The following is a 21,864-nucleotide window of genomic DNA, read 5'->3' as shown; positions in this document are numbered from 1 at the left end:
AAAAACCCTACTAGCCAAAATGGGCCCAGATTACGCTAAACTATAACCCCATTATTGCCCAAGCCAAAATGGCTCCATTGTAATTTTCTAATTAACGAAGGGTATTTCAATATCCACATGATCTGATCTTCTCAATTCATAACGGTTTTAAAGCCATTAATCTAACGGTCAATAAATAAAACACAACATTTTTAAGCAAGTAATCCTACGGCTCACGGACAACACAAAACTAGCCGTTAGAGCGTCCCAAAAGGCCAAAAGTCCCTCTTCACGTTCCTTATTTCTTCTCCTCTTTTCTTTGATTTCTTGGTTCCTTCTCATTCAATTCTTTACATCAAAGACTCCATATTTTCTCTCACTTTCTCGGAATTCTCCATTTTCCCAATCATTCATAAACCAAAACCCAGATTTTATTTTCCAATTTATTGAAAGATTTCTTTTTTTTCTTTTCAATGGAGGTTGCTAAGATTTCAAAACAGAGGACTCCTGTGAAAGACCCAGAAAGTAGTTCTCGATCAAAAACCCAAAAGGTTCCTAAACTTTCCGAGAATTCAGATCCCAACATCTCTAATTCAAGTTCTCCATTAACGAAATCTTCAAAATCCCAGAAATGTTCTTCTAAGAACCCAGTTGTATTATATTCACCAAGAAACAAGCTCCGGGAAAGAAAGTTCGTGGTAGCCAAGAAGAAGAAAGAAAGATTCGATTCGAATCCAACGGCTGTGATAGATTGCAAATGTAAAGACAACAACTTTGGTGGGAATTCAAAGAAGTGTTTGTGTGTTGCTTATGAGAATCTAAGAGCATCCCAAGAAGAGTTCATTAAGAAAAAAACTGAAACTGAAGCAGAGGCACAAGAAGAGGTTGATCTGATTGAGAATCTTAGAGAAGGGTATGGATCAGATGATAATCAAGAGATTGATGATGAAATCGAGAACTCAAGCCAAACAGGTAGTTCTACAATCAAGAGGAGGAGGGATAAGTTGATGGAAGAAGCAAGGAATAGTGTACCTGATTCTGGGAAAGTTATGCATTTGGTTAAGGCCTTTGAAAAGCTTCTTTCGATACCTAAAAAAGAAGAACCAGAGAAGAAAGAAGATGAGGAAGAGGAGCCAAAAGAAGATCAAAAGAAGAAGCCAATGAAGTGGGGATTACCTGGATTAGAGCCACCAAAGGTGACTACTGAGACTAGGGATTCGTTCCTTCCATCGGAGTTTGTTTTGACTGCTGAGAATCTTGGTTTGGATCAGCGTTTCTCGGTTTCTTCTTCGTGGGATAGCCAAAGAAGGTTAGGCACACCAACTGTTTGATTAGTTACCCCACTACAGTACATATATATTTGCTTTTTGTACTAATGTTCCTGTGTTTTTCTGCAGTGTTTCAAGCAGGGATTCTAATGGGGGTCGAAGAAACCGAAGAAATGTAAGTAACCAATCACTTTCTGCTAATTTATTGAATGTTAAATGAGGCTTTTTCCATTGTTAAGCTTTGGTCTAATATCTTATAGCTACTTGTTTTATTTAAGTAATCTCTCAGGCTAGCTATTTTCATATTTCTCCTGTAGATATTATGTCTTTTCTTTTAATTTATATGTGGATTTTAGAACTCTGAATCTACTGGGAGAATTGGTGGGAGGAGATGGAAAAAGCAGCTCAAACCTACTTCTCAGAAACCATTCAAGCTAAGAACTGAGGTACATCTTTTGACTTAAAGTCTCAGTTATTGGACCTGAGTGTGTATGGAAGAAGCCAGAAGTTTATCTTTGGGGGGGGGGGGGAATTATAAAATTTGATGAGGCCAAAGTACAAACTATCTTTCTATATGCTTGTTATTTTAGAATTTTAAAGGGATTAAACTGAAAAGTTTTCATTTTGGGGGCCAAAGTGTATTTTTACCATTAAACTAACTTATAATTTTAAAGACTTTAATGCCGTTTTTGGGGGGCCAAGCCCCCTGCCTGCCCCCTTGGCGCCGACTCTGTGAGTGTGCAATCGGTTGGTTCCATTAAAAATAATTGAAAAAAGACGATTGGTATCAGACGACCAACGTAATATCATGACTGAATTAGACGAACCTACCTAGTTGGACTTGGACCACGTATGTTATTTGTTTTGATGTATTCTTATTTTATAAGCTTTTCAATTACTGGTTATTATTTATTACAGCAAAGAGGAAAAATGAAGGAAGAAGAATTCATGAAAAAGATCCAAGAAATTATGGTGGAAGAAGAGAAGAAACGGATCCCCATTGCTCAAGGCCTCCCATGGACAACTGATGAACCAGAGGTAGTAAGCCACAAAGAGACACTTAATCATTTAAATGAATTGAAAAGTATACTTTATCATCTATTTAACTGTCTTGTTAATGCAGGTCCCCATCAAACCTCCTGTGAAAGAGAACACAATACCAGTAGACCTGAGACTACACAGTGATGTGCGAGCAGTGGAGCGTGCTGAGTTTGATCATCAGGTTCATTTTAATACGTTGGCGTTTCGTATTTTGAAGTACTTTAATGTGTATTTGGTTGGTAGTACATATAGATTTAGCTTTGAGGCACTAAAATGTAGAACCTAATTCATGTTTTTGTGCTATGTTGTCCCAATTTTTCTTCCCTTGGAAGTGCTTATGTCCGACACATAATCAAATAGAGGTATTCTATTTGAGATGTGACCCACCAAAAAGACCCTTCATATGTATATGCATACATACGTTGATGTTCATTGGTACTCTTGAAGTGCTTTATTGTGTATCCAACATATAGACTGGTAATACATATAGATTGAGGTTTGAGGCATTAAAGGAACCTTGCTCATGTTTTTGTGCTAGACTGCTCAAATTTCGTATATATTTTTTGAAGTACTTATGTTCATATTTTTATTTATATATATTAGTGTTGATATTTTGAAGTGCTTTCATATGTATTTGATTGGTAGTACATATAGGTTGAGGTTCAAGGCATTAAAATGTGGAACCTTAATCATGTTTTTTGCGCTATGTTGCTCCAACTTTTCATCTTTCTTAAATCATTATGTTTGATGCATATTTAGATAAGAGTATCGGTATTGGATGTGACGCTCCAAAGACTCTTCAAATACATTAAAAATTTTAAAATAGTTTGTACGTGTGTGTCACAGGTAGCTGAGAAGATGAGTCTAATAGAGCAATATAAAATGGAAAGGATGAGACAGCAAAAGGTAAAAGGATGAGAAAAATGCATATGATATAAAGTTGTTCGCTTGTTTCAGGCTCTATCTAAATTAGTGTTTTGCCCTTTGTAGATGGAAGAAGAAGAAGAGATAAAGAAGCTGAGAAAAGAGCTCATTCCAAAAGCACAGCCTATGCCCTACTTTGACAGGCCTTTTGTTCCCAAAAGGTAAAGATTTTTTGCGGTTAAAGTACCTAGGAGGTCCCTATATTATACAAATGGATCAAATTAGTCCCTCAATTATTAAATCGATCAATTTAGTCCCTATACTATTAAAAAGAGTCAAATAAATCTAAATAGTAACAGAAGTAACATTTACCATATAAAAAATGTCTTGAAACTTATTTTTTTCAAAAGATTTTATTTATAGAAGTATAAACTTTAAAAGTATTAACAGTAAATGATGTCCTTTCAACAATAATGTTAACTCTGTTCTAGTTAAATTGTTGAGGCTGCTATAATAGAGAGACCTCTCAGATACATTCACCGATTTTTGCCTTTGGTTTTTAGCTTCAAACTTCTCAGAACATCATTTGAATGCTTACCGATCTATGTCACTCTAGTTCTTCATTTTGTTTGTTTTTTATGGTAATGTGTGCGGTTTTTATGTTTTTAAGGTCAACAAAGAATCCAACAATACCAAAGGAGCCAAAGTTCCACATTTCACAACATAAGAAGATAAAATGCTGCATATCATGGAGTGACATGAGTTCATACACTTTCCAAGGCAATGAAGTGAGAGATATATAGGTTTTCCCTCTCTGAAGGATGATTTGATTTTTTTGTACATGAGAGCAACTAATTTAGTTGCAATTTTGTGCCCTTTTTTTCCTTCTTAAATGTGGAAAACAATGGGATCAATGAAATGATAAGTGTGCTGCTTGTTAACTTTAAATTACTCATAAATTTGAAGAGCAAAAAACCTATTTTAATTTCAACATAAATATTGAAGTGAAAATGTTTAGCATCCTATAAACCACATTTTGTTATGTATAAATTAAGAATTTGAAATTTAATCTAATATATTAATCGCAACTCCGCGCATAGGAAAACTTGAACTTAAATATTTTAAGATGTAGTCTCAACTTTTGCCAACAATGTCAAAACTCATATGTATTTTGACCGAAGCAAATCTCTTTATATGTTACAAATCTTAACTTTGTTAATAATTGTTTTAATCCAATGGATCTACACACCTCTATAATTTAGTAAAAATCCGGTGAATTTACTCTTAATTCACTAATGAGACCAAGTTTCTATTTGTTAATTTTATCAAATAATTTAATTTGAAATATTTTTCTTTAAACGTATATAGCATGTACATTTTTGTTTTTCTTTTGATTTTTACATAGACAAAAAAATATAGGAAAATAGGACGATTTTGGTGAGAGAAACATAAAATGCCTCTTCCAAAAGGCGTTTTTGTCCAACAGTCATTTTATCCAATGGTAAATTTTTTTTCAACGGTTAAAATTTTAAACAGCTAATTACATTTTTACCTTCCAACGACTATTTCATTTTTCGTATAAACCCTACTTATTTTATTTTTTTCTTCATTCAATCTTATTCTCTCAATTCTCTCTACTATTTTATTCTCAATTTTTTCATTCAATTTCTCTCAAATTCTTCTTGTCTTAATTTTATATTTCGTAATTTCTTTAATTTTATTTTATTTTTATAATTTTAAAAATGTCAATGCATCTTATTCGTTTGGATGACAAACACATTTCTAACATCCAATTACAAATAGTTAGAAAATATTATTACTATTTTTATTTTAATTGATATAATTATTAAGTTGTTAATATTATTAATTATTAAGATTGAATTATCAAGACGTATATGCACAATTTAAGTGTGAGGGCACTGCGTGTTATTGAACCACATTTGCGAGAGAAAGGATTCTTGCATGTGTCTCATACGTTGGGGGGATTAAATTGGAGCCCCCACTTATCAGTGCTTTGGTGGAAAGATGGAGACCCGAGACACATACATTTTATTTTTTGTGTGGTGAGTGTACAATTACACTCGAGGATGTAGCATTACAACTCAGTTTACTGATTGATGAGGCAGCCTTGCGACCAACTATTAGGCAAGGTTCCAGACAAGTTTAGTGGTAGTCGGATAAAGATGAAATGGTTAGAAGACAATTACTCATATACCGACAACTCCGTTAGTGCCATTGAAAGACAACAATACGCCTGAGCATCCGTACTAAGGTTAATCGAAGGTTTTCTAATGCTAGATAAATCTTGAAATCTGGTACATTTAAGGTGGTTCCTACAACTAGTCGACTTAAAAGAAGCGAGGTGACTCAATTGGGGATCAGTTGTATTGGCGACATTATACCGAGAGGAAGTACAAAAAATTAAAATTGGTAATTGCATACTCCTTCTTCAATCATGGGCATTGTACCGCCTACTATTTTTACTTCCCCGAGTAAACGTCCCTTATGAATTCTCACTCATAATAAGGTAAAATTCATTTAATAATACAGTTATCATAATATTTTTTCATTATTATAATTTTAAAATAACATATTATTTGAATAGGTGGAACAATGACGCGAGTCATATGGATATATCAGACGAGCTCGAAGATATTTGATTTATTGTTAGATCAACAATAAGAAGCTGATGTTAGTTTTTGAAATTTTCAAATATATAATATTTACGTAAGGATTTGAAATTTAATATCAGGTACGTAACAAAATTTATAATTTCATACTGTAGTTTGAATGAATGTCATACTCTGATCTGAGAATTTAAGAATGCATTCTGGTAAAATTTTTAGCGAATCGCAATATCTGGCACGTTAAAGTGTCATTGATAGTTTTTGCAACAGTTGAGATACACAAATTTGGCCAAGAGATGTGTCAATTCGAGTTTATGCAAAATATTTTGCCATCACCCTAGGAACTTGATGAACTTCACAAGATAAACTTGCAGGGAGAACCGGTGAAGATTGGTCTAAAATCCATGCCAAATATATCTACATATGGGAACATAGGTACAATTTTATACCTATGAACAAAACAATTGTCCGACCGGATTTGGAAACCTCTTCGGATTACATGACATGGTTTAAAATTCATGGTAAGCTATAACTATTGCTGGAGGAGGAAAGGAGTAGGCAATGTCATCGTAGAAGGCCAAGACGACCCCACATAAGGCCACGATCGAGAGTACATGCATCGAGTTCATGATCATCAGCTTCAATCCAAAATACTATACTGATGGGTGCATCACCTTTCGGTCAGTATGGTTCATATTTTTCTGGTGCTTTCACTAACCCCATTTTTTTGGATGATCTTGTGACATACCTACAACAATACAAGTATTTCAAAATAAGTAAGACAATGTCAGAGATTAGGTCAGAATCTAATTTTGGACGATCTTGTGATGTACCTACAACAACATAAGTATATGGAGCATTATATTTCTTGATTATCCAAAGCCTCGTCTTCTTTCTCACAGATGACATGATTTTTTATGGATATCTACTGTTATGCTTTGCACACTTGGCCTCATATTTTTCTGATTGAAATTTTGTAACCTGGAAGTTGACCTCATATTTTATGTTATACCGATTCACTACAGCAACAAAAACATCTTTGGAGGAAAACTCCTTTCAACTTGTAAATCGTCGACATTTAGCGAAGAACTTGCATAGTTCGATCTTCTATGAGTAAGTTTTGGAAATTCTAACCCACCTTCAACATCAAGATCAACATTAAGCATGTGGGGTGGAGGTACATATGTTGTAGAACCCGGATAGGTTCTTCCAGCATTATCTAGACCTCCACCGTTAGAACCACTCTCTTCTGGTTCAGTAGAAACGACCTTTGGTTTAGAAAATAATGTAATTTCTGAACCATCTGGCTCGAACTCCTGAATTGGATCGTTATCAATTTTAGATCCCTCTTCGTTATCAACCTCAATTACATGTCTAGGGTTGGATGTCCCTTCGTCGGTGCATGTTGTAAGGATTACATCATCCATTCTTGTAAACTTTACATTAAAACCAAAATTACTTGCAAATTGACCACTAGTGTAGACTTGATGGCATACTCATATAAGTGTTTCCAGTATATAACATTGGCATTTTGTAGTTAAAATCAAAAGCATTAACAAAATGTCGTGCCAGATTCCCAGGCTTGAGAATTTTGAGTTTAGGGTTAGAGTTCAGCAGAAAGAAAATGTGTGGGAAGAAAACGCATTCAGCACAACCTTAACCCTATCAGGGAATCCCATGATAAAATTTTAGAATCCAGGAATCTCAAGATAATTTTCAAACACCTCATCCTTAGAATCCCAGATGGTCACAGGCTCTTAAATAATTTTTTTTTAAATTTCCCCCAATTGCCTATATAAAGGGGGTTTTGCTCTCCCTACTCCATCAACTCCCTTACCCACTGTCTCTTAAAAAAAAGTTTATTTTCATTTTTTTGTTGAGTGTTGAAATTTGGAAGGGAAGGTTTATTTATGTTGGAGTTTTAGGGATAAATTGTGATAGTTTTAAGATATGTTTGATTTCATGGTGATATAGTAATGCTCAGAGACCCATACATTTCATTTGTCGTGTAAGGAGTGCACCATCACCTTAGAAGATATCACATTGCAACTCGGGGTCCCAGTTCACAATGGTTATACAATCACCTTTTTTTCAAGTATAACTAGAGCTCCTAGTTGGCGGTGGTTATGCATCACGGGTTCAAGTATAACTCCGGTCCCCAATTGTCGATGGTTATGCGGTCATAGGTTCAAGTTTCATGTCACTAGAAGAGGATACTTTATAAACCCTTTTTTTCCTATGATTATATCTTAAAACTTATGTATGAGGTTTATAAAGTATTCTTTTCTGGTGGCATGAAACTTGAATCTGTGACCGATAACCACCGCCAATTGGAGGGTCAAGTTATACTTGAACCCATGATGCATAACCACCGTAAACTAGGAGCCCTAGTTATACTTGAAAAAAGGTGACTGTATAACCACTGTGAATTGGGACCTCGAGTTGCAATGTGATATCTTTTAAGGTAATGGTGCACTTCCCACACGGGAATTGAATTGTGTGGGTCTCCAAGTGCTACCGTATCACCATGAACTCAAACATACATTTAAACTATCACAATTTCTTTCTAGAACACAAGTACAAATAAATCTTTCTCCCCAAATTTCCAACACCTAACACAGATTTTTTTGGAAAGGACAAAAACGAATCCTGGTGGAAGCATTTTTAGCTGAGGTGGCAGTCAAGAGGCTGAAAGCATGTCCTATAGGACGTGCACATCAGCTAAAAACATCTTCTGTAGGGGTGTTTTCTGTTTCTCTATTTAAAATCAACCTATTTCCCTAAATTTGAGAAAAAATGACCTAATTTGCTAATTAACTTTTAAAAGTGACATTTTTTGCTAATTAACCCTATGTGTATGTCATGTCACCACATGTTTTTTTCAAAGAAAAGTTTTAATTTGACAAAATTAACAAAAAAAAATTATTGACCTAAAAAACTAAAACTATACATTTCAAAAAAAAATAAAAGTGGGCAAACTATACTAAAGTAATGATCAAATTATCAAAAAAGAGAAATAATCAAATTATAGTAAATTGTCTAAATCCACAAAACCGCATGGTACATGATCTTTTATACAATTTGACTTATAAGTTATTATCTATATTTATACTTATATTAAGTTAGGGTTGAGGAAAAAAAATCTACCAAGCTGAAAACCGACCGGAATTAAGGTATTTGGATGGTTTATGGAATGCAACTTCAAAAATTACGGTTATTCGAAACCAAACTAAAATCTATTTTTTACTTAATATACTTTTATTTTTATGATACAAAATAATTATTTTATATTAAAATAGTTAAATAATTTAAAAGTTCTTCAAAATTTATTGTTTTTTTAAAAACATTTATGATTTTTTTTTGAAATTTTGTCAAATAATATTCAAAAGCCATAAAATAAAGCTCATTTTATCAAAATAAGTCTAAAAAATCAGAACAAAAAATTAATATGAAAAAATCGAGAACCAAATTGAGCCAAACCGAATTATGGAAGGTTTGAAAAATCTAAAAAGTCTGACCAAACCGAACCACTATCACCCCTTTAAACCCCTAATTGAGTTGGTGTCATGAATCAATCAAGCACCAATTTAGTTGAAAATTTATTAAAATATTCTTTTATATACAAAGTAAATTATATTATAATGAGGATGTTTTTATCATTTTACATTTTATATAAAATCGATAAAAAAACTCAATCTAAAAATATTTGAACCCCACATAATAAATTTTGAATCTTTACTTTTACCTTTACCATTCCAACCAAATATGCATTTTATTTTTATATCATTTTTAATAAATATATGTATTACATAGACGAGTTAATCCGTATTTTGGGGCTTGAGCTTTGGTTCCTACATTGGGCTGAACTTTTATATTATTAACTAAGTTAATCTTTAAACTAGATAATTGTTCTTACATTGGGACTCAAACTACAGAATTGTTCTCACATTTGGGTCTAAACTTTTTTCTTGATCCAAGTTAATCCTCTAACTTGACAATTGTTCTCACATTAGAGTCTGGATATTTTTCTGTCCAACTTTTTTTTCAAAGAAATATCAGGGACTAACTTATAACCAAGAAAAATATAGGCCTTAATGTGGTAACAGTTGTCAAGATCAAGGATTAACTTGGACAAAAATAAAGTAGACCCAATTTGAAAATATTTGCCAAGTTCAGGCCCCAACTATTGCATTAACTCTAATTTTTTCTCATCCACATCGTAGGTACGCCATAATCTAGACTATATTTAAACATATTTCTTTAGTATACCAAAAACAAAAATTATGAATCAAACTTTTGTTCTCTCGAAAACCCTAATTTCAAGAGTTTTTTAAATGGTGAATACCTAAATTACGCATTTACCTTTTCATCTTTAAACTTAAAGATGACCTGGTTTTAGTAAGATTTAAAATCTTTTAGTGCATTATCCATAATAAACAACTATATACATCTCTTTCCACATTTCACCACTCAATTTCCTCATTTGCCCGGTTGTTGTAGAAAAGTTAGGATGGTTTTTCTGGTAGTTCACATTGTAAGGGGTACGTCGAGTCATTAAAATAGGGGGTTCCCCTCTTAAATAGTGTGAAAAATTACTAAAAACGAAGCGATTCGCTAGAATGAGTCAATTCCATAAGAATGAATTTATGATAAAATCTGGATTAGCCTAATTTGGTAAACTTCATTAGAGTATATATGTAATGAACTCTAAAATTGTCTTAATGCCTTTTGTTATTTTTTACTTTATTTTTTTCACCTTTTTTTATGTAGTCTTACTTGGCATGTTGTAGTGTCGTCTATTGAAGCCTTAAAAGGCTATGCCCAATGGGCCTAGCAATCGCTTTTTAGTGAGTTGAGGTCTTAAGAGACCACGCCAAATGGGGCACTAGAGCCGTAACAGGCTTCTCTAAGAGTGACATTGGAGCCTTTGGTAGGACAACACTAAAAACGACATTAGGGTCTTAAGAAGCCTCACCCGACGGGGATTTAAAGCCTTAAAACGCTTCTACAATAACGGCATTTGAGGTCTTCGGTAGGCCTCACCCAATGATGTATTGGAGCTTTAAGAGGCTTCTTCGAGGAGCGACATTAAGGCCCTTAAAAGGTCATGGCTAATAAAGCGTTACTTTGATAAAAGGTTGTTCCCGTTGCAACCAAACTACCATACTTACCAAATTTGTAAAAACTCGAAAATTTTCGATGTCAAAAAATTCGTAAAGCATTGAAAATAAAAAATCTAAGACGTTCTGGAAAGTTAAATAAAGATGTTTTTCGAAAACGGGTATCAAATTATTTTTATGACTTAGTATAATTGAATATCCATTATTAAATTGCATTAAATTAATTAGAGTTTAGAAATTAGAATTTGAGTTATGAACTATTTTGAAAGAAAATTAAAATTAGTGAGGCAGATGTCTTTAATATAGAAATTATAATTAAAAAGATGAGGAGGCCTTAAATAGCTATTAGATGCTATTAGACCAGAGACTCATTAGCAAATGACCCATTAGCCAATTTCAATTGGAGGGAATGTTATTCTAACTCCCATTAACTCCCTCATTCATTTTCTTTTATTCTTCATAAAAATTTCATTGATCTCAACAAGGTAAATATAATTTCTTCATGAAAATATAATTTCATTGAGACTTCACTAAATTAGCAAAAAACCGAAAAAGTACAAGATAGAGATAATTTCAACAAATAACCTTAAATTCTGAAGGAACGCAACATTTTGATTAAAACTTGAAATTCCCTAAAATTCACAAAACTCTCTCAACCTCAAAGATGATGATGATTAATCTAGGTTATAACAGTCCCTTTTATAGGCTAAATTCGCAGGTTAAACATGATTAAAATAACCATAAACTAATCAGAGTTTAACTGAGAAACAATAGTAGAGTTTAACTAGGAGAAGAAAATCCGATTGAATTGGAAACACTTCGCCACGTCGCAACTCATATGTCCCTTGTCGGAACGTCATTTTTTGTGTCATCGCAACATTGATTCATAAATACGAGGCACACTCCACAATGACATTAAAACATTGAAATTGAGAGTTGGTATGGTTTTGGGTAGATTATTGAAGTTTTGGATGAGTTGTAGAGGCTGATTTTTATTGGTTTTATACAGGGTTTAAAGTGTTTTTAAGTTCTAAATCTTAATCATACAGCTTAGGTGAGATTAAATTGGAGTTTTTGAGAGTTTTGGTTAAGTGTTAGAAAAAGCGATGTTGAGGTTTTACTTAATCAAATGCATTGTTACTCATTACTTTTTGACATTCTAACTTGGTTCTATGTTTCTCTAAATTATTGGCTTTGGTTTAATTTTTCATTTTTGGATGAATAATTCTATTAATGATGTTTTGAGATGAATGTTTGAGACTTGAAAAGTGTTGTGGTAGAAATTTATGTTACCATTTGAAAAGTGTTCCGATATAATTGACATGCCATAAGACAGATTTACTTAAACACTCGAGAGTTATGTTTATGATGCTTGTATGCAATTACTGGTGTGTCAGAGGCTTACCAAAACAAAAAATTATGAATCAAGCTTGTAAGAGGGGTAAAGAGACTACATTAGTAGTCACTCAATTATTAGTATTTTTTTAATCACCTAACTATAAAAAGTTACAAAATGGTCACCTAACAATTTAATTTTTTATTTTTGGACACCAATTGGTTAACATAAAAATGGAAACACCCAAAAATCAATAGTTGAGTGACCAGAAAAAAGGAAATTGAATAGTTGAGTGTCCATTTTATAACTTTTCATAGTTTGATGATTAAAAAAGAAATTTATTATAGTTGGAGGACTAAAACTGTAGTTTACCCTTCTTCTTTAAACTTAAAAACGACTGCAGTATCCCTAATAAACAATCACACCCATCGTCTCTTCCTAATTCTCTGAAACCCTAAAAATTACACAGTGGGGAAAAAGAATCATCAAACATGGCGACCAAGCAACTGCTTTCTCTTGCTCGCCGGTCCCGCAAGCCATCATATTCTTTCACCGCCGCTAGATCATCTTCTTCGGCCGCCTCTCCGCTCGCCGCCGCCGAATCTAAAGAAATCTCCCCTCCTCCACCAACCGCCATGATCTACGATCGATTAGCCCTCGCCGTTAAATCAAAGCTCCAAAAGCTCGAAAACCCAGATCCTCGTTTCCTCAAATACGGTTCCCCTCACCCAACCGTAACATCCCACACCCACATCTTATCTTCCCCCGAAACCAAAATCACAACTTTGCCCAATGGCCTTCGTGTGGCAACCGAATCTACCCTGTCTTCCCACACAGCCACGGTTGGGGTCTGGATCGATGCAGGATCGAGATTTGAGACCGAGGAGACGAATGGGACAGCGCATTTCTTGGAACATATGATATTTAAAGGGACAGAGAAGAGGTCTGCGAGGGAACTGGAGGAAGAGATTGAGAATATGGGAGGCCATTTGAATGCTTATACTTCTAGGGAACAGACGACTTATTACGCTAAAGTTATGGACAAAGATGTCTTTAAAGCGTTGGATATATTGGCCGATATTTTGCAGAATTCGAAGTTTGAGGAACACAGAATTAGTAGGGAAAGGGATGTGATTCTAAGGGAAATGGAAGAGGTAATTAAAAATCATTGATATTTGGGGTTTCTAAGTAAGGTTTTTTTTTTTATAATATATGTTTTTATATGTTTAGAATGTATTGTTCTCAGGTATTATAGAAGGGAATAAATTTGGGTTGTTTGTGTTTTTGCTGGTTTCTAAGTAAGGTTTCTTTTTATAATATATGTTTTTATATGTTTAGAATGTATTGTTCTCAGGTATTATAGAAGGGAATAAATTTGGGTTGTTTGTGTTTTTGCTTGGCATTAGGAGCTGAATAAGTTATGTGTTTATATATATATGATCTTTAGGAAATGTAGAGTATAATGTTAAGGAAATATAATTAGCAGGGAGAAGGATATGATTTGCTAAAAATGGATTTTTAAAAAAAATTGGTTTTGGCTTGATGTGTGTTGGGAGGTAAAAATTGTGTTTGAGCCTGTGTTTTGCCTGATTTTGATTTGGTTATTTGTGTGTTTTTGAATGGTTTGTGTTTTAGTGGTTAATTTAGGAAGTTGACTATTTACTTTTAGGGTCAAAGGAGGTAATTGGATTGTTAGATCAATACAAATTATTATTGGCTTCAGGGTTTTTATAGTAAAGATATTAAATTTATTTGTTTAAAATAATTTTCTTGTGTTTTTTACTAATATGTGATGGAAGTCCTTAGTTTCCAAGTAGCTGCTTTAGATGGACTATTTGGTTGAGGCTTGGCTGGATCGAGTTTCACTTTTAAAGCTGAAGCTCAATTTGAGATAAAGACCAAATTGTTTTAGCTTGTTTGATTAGGCGTATTTACTTAGTAAAAAATGAGCTTAATTCAGATTTTCGAATTTGAGCTTGATTGGAGATAAAGATTGAACTGTTCAAGCTCAAGTTCAAATTGAAAGTTTCCAATGCTAATTAAAAGAAAAAAAGCTCAATTAGGTTAGAAAGCTACTCAAGTCAAACATAAGATATTTGAAATGGCTTGTATAATATTTCGAGTTGCTCAAGCTCAAATTGTCAATGATCAAGTTGAATTCAAACTTTTTAGAATGTAATTCGAGTAGTATGCAAGCACAGGTGTCTCATTTGTTTCCCCAGGTGCGCCTATTTGGTGTTAAATAATCTTTTGTCAAGTCTCATAAAGATGTTTGTTATCATTCTTTTCTTTATAGATAATGCCAAATGCACTTGTTTTGGTTCTATGTTGATTATCCATAACGCAAGCTATCTTCTGGGGAATTTTGTAGGTTGAGGGTCAAACGGAGGAGGTTATTTTTGACCATTTGCATTCAACTGCTTTCCAGTACACTCCTCTTGGTAGAACTATTCTCGGACCTGCTGATAATATTAGGACGATCACCAAAGAGCATTTGCAAAGCTATATTCAGACACACTATACTGCTCCTAGAATGGTATGCAAAGAACTAATCATCTTCTCTTGTTGTTCATTTAACACGACATGGCTATGCGCTTTAAAGTTTAAACTAAGGAATACCATGTTATTCTGTTGATCTCCAAGCATATTATGTAAGTACTTTGTGCAATAGTTGTTGATCGGTTCTTATAAAATTTGTGTTATTTGGTAACTATTACAGGTCATTGCTGCATCCGGTGCTGTTAAGCATGAGGAAATTGTTGACCAAGTGAAGAAGTTGTTTACCAAGTTATCGTCTGATCCAACCACTGGTTCTCAGTTAGTTATGAACGAACCAGCAACTTTTACTGGTTCTGAGGTGGGGTGTCATTTCTTTCGTAAATTTTGAACTGTTTTATTCAGTAACATTCACTTTCAATGCGATATACCCTCTGAAATCAGGTTAGAATGATCAATGATGATGTTCCTCTGGCGCAATTTGCTGTTGCTTTTGAGGGAGCTTCTTGGACAGATCCAGATTCCATTGCGCTCATGGTTATGCAGGCAATGTTGGGTTCGTGGAGCAAAAATGCTGGGGGTGGAAAACACATGGGGTGAGCTTTATTCTTATGCTGAATCTTGAATCATATTTTACACTAAACTATGTTCAAGTCTCACAATGAAACTCTTATGTTGCAACAATGTTTTGATTAGCTTTCAAATCCTTTAAACAGCTCTGAGCTGGCACAAAGAGTCGGCATTAATGAAATTGCAGAAAGCATGATGGCTTTCAACACCAACTATAAAGATACCGGTCTTTTCGGTGTCTATGCTGTTGCCAAGGTGAGGTTGCTGTGTTTCTGTACTATGTTATGATTGAAATAAAAGTTTTGCTGAAAAAAAGGAGGATCAAATCCTACAAGTTTGATTGACAATTGTTTAGATAAAAGATCGTAATATTACTTGATACCATCTGAATAATTTTAATTCATCTTCTTGCTGCATTTTCCTATGAGAGTGGTTTAACCTATGTTGCTCCAACTCTGCTTTTTTCTTAAAGTACCCAAACACTTTTTTGGATACGGGTATAAGATCTGATCTTCCAAGGACCCACCAAATGCATGAAATATCTTAAAAAGTTTAGCATACAAATGTTGGACACTCACCAGTAACTGACACACCTGAGTCTGAAGAACATAGGGTGTAAAAATTTTGTTTTGTTCACCAGTACTTGGCTATTTGTATATTTTTGTTCTTTTTATTTTATTTTGGGAAATAATTTCTGTGTTATGGTTTCAGCCTGATTGTTTGGATGATTTGGCTTATGCTATTATGTATGAGACAACCAAGCTAGCCTATCGTGTTTCGGAAGCTGATGTCATTCGTGCTCGTAATCAGGTAACTACAAATGCTGCTATCTTTTATTATCGTTTGATACATGCTAACTTTGAAACTTTGTTTGATTTCGTTTATTCAAGCCAAATTCTATTTCTTAGTTTTTTACTTTTATAGTATAAAAATAAATATTGTTTTCCTAAATTGTTGAAAGAATGAAAAATTACTATTAAAAAAATATTTCTTTTTAAAAAAGTTGAAGTACTGATGAACTGATCCAAACTTAGCTACAATTTGTTTTCCGAAACCAGACTGAGCCATTATCATCCTTGATTAGCAGACAGAGACATCTGTATTCCAATTTCCAAATCAATGCCTGTGCCCTATAAATAGTGAAGGTTAAATTCTGCTATTAGTCCTTGTATTTTCCAAAAGTTGTGGATTTAATCCCTATACTTTAATTTGGTCATTTTTGGTCCCTATACTTTTCAAATCTTAAAACTTCTTTCCTTACCAAATGATAACTATTAAATTCATTAAGTTCATTTATTTATAAAATCTTATGTGCCAAATATATTATCATAAATCTAATGTTATGTCAGCATATTATTTCCACACATTACTCACTAAAAATTCAATTAATGGATTAATGACTATCATTTACCTCAAGGCTGAAATTTCAAAATTCGGAAGTATAGGGACATAAAATAATTCAATTAGAGTATATGGATCAAGTCTACAAGTGTACGCGTAGTACATGACTAGTAATTGAATTTAATCAAACGAATTTAATTGCTACTGTTTTGGTTAAGACTAAAAGTTCAAAATTTGAAAAGTACAGTGACTAACATTGACCAATTTGAAAGGCACAGGGATCTAATAGATAAAATTAAAGTATAAATGCTAAATCCACAACCTTTGTGAAGTATAGGGACTACTAGCAAAGTTTAAGCAACGGTGAATGTATTGTTTCTCCTGTAATTAACTTGCCTATCGAACTTGCCATTTGCTTAACTACTACTGTTTATTTTTTGCAGTTAAAATCATCCTTGATGCTTCACATAGATGGAACCAGTCCTGTAGCTGAAGACATTGGACGCCAGGTACAGTTTTTTTCCGAAACTATAAAGGGTTTTAATTCCAATGGTGCATGGAATTCAAGCAATCACATAATTTGAATCAGCACAACAGCTGTTTTTTATCCAAATAAAGTTCTAAATGATTCAAGGACAAATCTCAATTGACTGGAAACAAAGATTTTGTTTTGCTCATACGGAATTGTATGATCTTAAATAGTTGTGGCAAAACACTTGTGTACCTTGTTTATTACTTATTTCGAGCACTTATTTGCCTTTGGCCTCCCATCCTTGCAGCTACTTACATACGGTCGGAGAATCCCATTTGCTGAATTATTTGCTAGGATCGATGCTGTTGACCCCAGCACTGTTAAACGTGTGGCAAACCGATTTATTTATGACAGGGTATGAACTGCAACTAAACCTAGCCCTTAACTACCTGTGCTAAGAATCAAATTGCATTTTGCCCCCTTTACTTAAAAAATGGTAAATTAGTCATTGCACGTTAAATCCAAGAGCAAATTGGTCAAATTACTGTTCAAAACTGATCCTCCTGTTAAACGTTCATGTGCTAGTTATTTTGTTAGCTAAGCTGGTTTTTAATAGTGCAAATGGATGAAATGTTTTACTAGAAAAGGTCAATTTACACTTTGAATAGAGTGCAAAATGCAATCTGACTACATGATATAGATGGTACTTTTACCAAATTCTATGATATAAATGTTTGTGTTTGGTTTATACAGGATATCGCCATTGCTGCCATGGGTCCTATCCAAGGTTTGCGCGACTACAACTGGTTCAGACGCCGTACTTACTGGAACCGGTATTAGATTAATTTGCTTTTTCTTTATCAATGGGATCACCTTCTTGGGGGGAATCACAAGAAAAAAATTCATTTTGGCACTTTTATATACAAGCAAAGTTTCCAGGGAAACAAACAATCAAGGGTAAATTTTATATTCATTTTGTAGTCTTCTTGGTTCTGTAATAAGTATGGCTGTCTTTAGTGTTTGAGCTGAGAGAATCAGAAATGGCCGTAATGTATGTTCTATTTTATTTTATTTGAAGTATTCATGTCCAACACATTGAGAGGAATATGAAGGATATTTCAAATAATTTGGATATGCCCCTGTTGGATGCATATATTCATTTGCTTGCCAAGTAACATAGGTTGGAATGTTGAGCTGCATTTGTGGTTGGGGGATGGTAGCACTAAATGTCATTTATTTTTGAGCTGAAAATATTGGGTGTCACCGCTGGCAGTCCAACTGCCAGTTTGCTAATTGCTACCCATCATTTATATTTTGCATTAGCTGGTTAAATTTTGCTATTGGTCCTATACTTTGTAAGATTTGTGGATTTGATCCTTATATTTTTCGATTTTTAAAATTTTAATTCTCGCCAAATTCATCAATTTGATGCGTGAAACATATTAAATTTCATGGTAGTCTTTACACTTACTAAAAAATTAATGAATAAATTAATGATTATAATTTTGAAATATTAAGTTTTAAATAGTAGAGAAATTTAAAATAATAAAATATCTATAAAATTTATAATTAAACACATTATTGTTATTATTTTGATTAGGATTAAAATTTTAAATTTTAAAAAGTATAAAGATTAACGTGAAAGAATATTAATTAAGTTTATAAATTCTAGGAAGTAGAGGTATTAATGACAGAGTTTTAACCTTTTAATTTTATGGTCCAAATTGATTGATGCCTTTAATTTATATCAGGTGATGCAAATAAGGATCTTAATTTTGTAATTGATGTTTTTTTTCAGTGCATAAATTTTACATTTTGGGTTTTATTATTGGGAATATTTTAATTTACTAAAAAAGTCATAATAATGTTTTTAGGACTATAAAAGTAATCCCAAAATTATTTAATTTTAGTTTTATGTGCTTAACCTTGGTGTGATATTAAGTTAGGGATTATAGTTTTACATAAAATAACATCAATTTAATTTGATAATTAAAATATATTTAGAATTTCATACCATTTAAATTCATTGAACAAAAAAATCTAAAATATAATTTTTCGAAGAAATAATATTTGAAATAATAATATAATATTTTATTATTGAATAAAATAAAATAATAGTGAATTGAGTTATAAAATTATGAAAAAAAAGAAGCAGGCGACATGTAGTTGAGGTTAGTTAAAACCACGAAACAGTGTTCATCGTAACTATCGAACTTCAAATATAAATAAATAAATAAACAAAAATTCATTTGAAAAAAATTTCTGCTTTCGCTTTTTGCTATTTTGGGGTTTCTTTTCTTTTGTTTTTCCGAAGATTTCTCTCCCCATTTCTTAAATCTCATCGCCGTCATTTCCTTTTATATATAAAGCTGAAAACTAAGCCTGGGTTTTGCTTTAAACCTCCATTAAAATGGCTTCTTCAATCTCTGTTCCATGCCCTAAGATCTCTTCTTTTGTTAAACCAAAGCAAACCCAAAAGATCTCTTTTGCTCTTCCTCATTGTTCCAAGTCTTGTTTCTCATTTGGATCTTCAATTAAGGTCCCTGCATTTTCTGGATGCCAGGTTGCTTTTTTATTTTTCTCTTCTTTTCTTTTGGTGTGTTTTGAATAGATATGGGGCTTAAGTTGATTATATGGTTAATGATTTTTTTTTGAGGATTTTAGTTTGCAATAGTTCATGAATGACTTGTTTATCATTTTATTTCAAGTACTTAAATGTGATTAATTTGTTCTTAGAACCTTATGAAACCATGGTTGAGCACTGCAAAAAGAAAATGAAGTTACTTTGTGTTTTGTTTAGCAATGATGCATAGAATTGCATTAAATATAAATCCATGTATTATAGATCAATAGCAAAATACTTGGGTAAAAGTACTATGGAGGTCAGTTAGATTGCATTTTGCCTTAATTTCGTCCATTTGTACAATTAAAAACTAGCATGTTTGACAGAGACCGCTTTTAAAAGTATAAATAGATGAAACCTTTAGCACAAGGATCGGTTTGCAATAACTAATTTACTTTTTCTTTAATAGAGGGGGCAAAATGCAATCAATGTAATTTGACTCTTCGTATAGGGGCCACATATCCGTGTCTAACATTCGTACTCGAGTTCAAGCAACATGGTTTGACAATTACTATGTTTCTAGTATTCCCCATATGAGAAATCAATTCTAGATGAATATCTTAGTTTTTTCTGCTTGGGTTTTTAGTGACAGAACATTGAAGGTTTCTATCAAACATATTTGTTTTTTGAGACAATCTCGACATATATGAACATAAGTGTCCTTTTTTAGCAATCGAAAAATGCCCGGATACGATAATCATGTCTGCATTGTAGTCATCGGTTCAACATCTCGGTGATATTGTTTCTTGATGTGGCTGTGATTTGCAGTGGCATACTGAGAAGAAAACTATGGCCTTCAAAGCACGTGCAAAGCTTAACGAGGTGTGTTTTTTGACGGAGAAGTTAATTGTTTTTCGCATTTAAAATGAGAGATATATATCGATGTTGTACTACTAAATATAACTTTGTGAACTTTAAGGTTGCAGCAGAGAAATCTTCGAATTCTGTACCGGTAGTTGACATGAAGTCTAAAGCTGCATTGCCAAAGGAAGATGATAAATCTACTGGCAATACAATACCGGATGTTGCAGCAATCTCGGCTTTCATGACACAAGTATCGGACCTTGTTAAGTAAGTTGGTTCATTTACATAAAATGTGTTGTATACGCGAAGCATCAGTTTCGTAATCGATGATGTTGGTGTTACTGTGAATAGGCTTGTTGATTCGAGAGATATTACAGAGTTGCAACTGAAGCAATCGGATTGTGAACTTATAATAAGAAAAAAGGAAGCTTTGCAGCCACCGGAACAAGCACCCCCAGTTTTCATGCCACAGTACATGCCTCATCATGCCATGTTTCAAACCCCATTTCCGGCAGCAGCCCCAACAGCATCACCGGCACCTTCAAACCCAGCCCCTCCACCACTAGCACTGCCCTCAGCTGCATCCCCGGCTAAAACTAGCAGCTCATCTCATCCTCCACTCAAGTGCCCCATGGCTGGAACCTTCTACCGGAGTCCGGCACCGGGTGAACCGCCATTTGTCAAGGTAATTGCTTGTAGCTGACTCATAATTTAGTCGGAATTTTTCATTCAGTGATACATGAAGAAGATTTGGATACTCATTTCAAATGGTTTTTACAGGTGGGAGATAAAGTACAGAAAGGTCAAGTAATCTGCATCATTGAGGCAATGAAACTGATGAACGAAATCGAAGTATGTTCATACTCTTGAAAGTGTTTACACCGATCATTTTTCTTCTTGAATGTCTATATATTCATTTCTGATTCATAATTTTCGGTTCCAAATCAGGCTGACCAATCCGGAACCATAACTGAGATAGTAGCTGAGGATGGAAAAGCAGTTAGTGTGGACATGGTAACCTTATTTTTTCCTATTCTATATTTTCTTTTCGTTATATATATATAGTCTGAATCCACGGTCATATTTGGGAAATTGCAGCCTCTATTTGTGATTGTACCATGAAGGAGCAGATTGAAGGTTACGTGACCAAGAAGAGCAGTGGTTTTGGTTTAATCTGTAATTTTTAAACTAATAATTATGGTTGTGTTTGTGGTTTTGGGAATTATTAACACTACTGTTGATGTTTTTGATATCGAGGCAGAATTATTATTATTATTATTATTGTAGAGAGCTTTTATTTAGTATAAATTTTGAATGCTCATT

At 33.5% G+C, this 21,864-nt stretch overlaps 3 protein-coding genes across 4 annotated transcripts; all 3 read left to right on the top strand.

Annotated features, from left to right (window-relative positions):
* The first annotated feature begins 225 nt into the window (after nucleotides 1–225).
* Nucleotides 226–4,093, top strand: LOC107892380 (uncharacterized). The gene is made up of 8 exons (XM_016817453.2): nucleotides 226–1,288; nucleotides 1,377–1,422; nucleotides 1,604–1,693; nucleotides 2,166–2,285; nucleotides 2,371–2,469; nucleotides 3,135–3,194; nucleotides 3,279–3,373; nucleotides 3,823–4,093. The coding sequence occupies exons 1-8, from the start codon at nucleotides 453–455 to the stop codon at nucleotides 3,953–3,955; spliced, it is 1,479 nt and encodes a 492-aa protein (XP_016672942.1). The 5' UTR covers nucleotides 226–452; the 3' UTR covers nucleotides 3,956–4,093.
* Nucleotides 4,094–12,649: 8,556 nt separating this feature from the next.
* On the top strand, nucleotides 12,650–18,240 carry LOC107892381 (probable mitochondrial-processing peptidase subunit beta, mitochondrial). Of its 2 annotated transcripts, none has more exons than XM_016817455.2 (9): nucleotides 12,650–13,389; nucleotides 14,607–14,771; nucleotides 14,955–15,092; nucleotides 15,176–15,327; nucleotides 15,448–15,556; nucleotides 16,013–16,111; nucleotides 17,086–17,151; nucleotides 17,422–17,531; nucleotides 17,872–18,240. In XM_016817455.2, the coding sequence occupies exons 1-9, from the start codon at nucleotides 12,727–12,729 to the stop codon at nucleotides 17,957–17,959; spliced, it is 1,590 nt and encodes a 529-aa protein (XP_016672944.2). In that variant the 5' UTR covers nucleotides 12,650–12,726; the 3' UTR covers nucleotides 17,960–18,240. The 2 variants fall into 2 exon arrangements, with proteins under 2 accessions (XP_016672944.2, XP_016672943.2); XM_016817454.2 differs by having other exon boundaries at nucleotides 12,651–13,389; nucleotides 17,422–17,529; nucleotides 17,868–18,240.
* A 1,016-nt stretch (nucleotides 18,241–19,256) lies between these two features.
* Nucleotides 19,257–21,822, top strand: LOC107892382 (biotin carboxyl carrier protein of acetyl-CoA carboxylase 2, chloroplastic). Its single transcript, XM_016817456.2, has 7 exons — nucleotides 19,257–19,677; nucleotides 20,506–20,559; nucleotides 20,657–20,808; nucleotides 20,893–21,226; nucleotides 21,322–21,393; nucleotides 21,490–21,555; nucleotides 21,640–21,822. Exons 1-7 carry the CDS (start codon nucleotides 19,525–19,527, stop codon nucleotides 21,661–21,663), a joined length of 855 nt encoding a protein of 284 aa, XP_016672945.1. The 5' UTR covers nucleotides 19,257–19,524; the 3' UTR covers nucleotides 21,664–21,822.
* The last annotated feature ends 42 nt before the right edge of the window (nucleotides 21,823–21,864 follow it).

This window comes from Gossypium hirsutum, chromosome D09 (assembly GCF_007990345.1).
Source record: "Gossypium hirsutum isolate 1008001.06 chromosome D09, Gossypium_hirsutum_v2.1, whole genome shotgun sequence".
NCBI classification, from domain to species: Eukaryota; Viridiplantae; Streptophyta; class Magnoliopsida; order Malvales; family Malvaceae; genus Gossypium; species Gossypium hirsutum.
The sequence above is the reverse complement of the archived record's forward strand: the minus strand, read 5'-3'. Positions and strand labels throughout refer to the sequence as shown.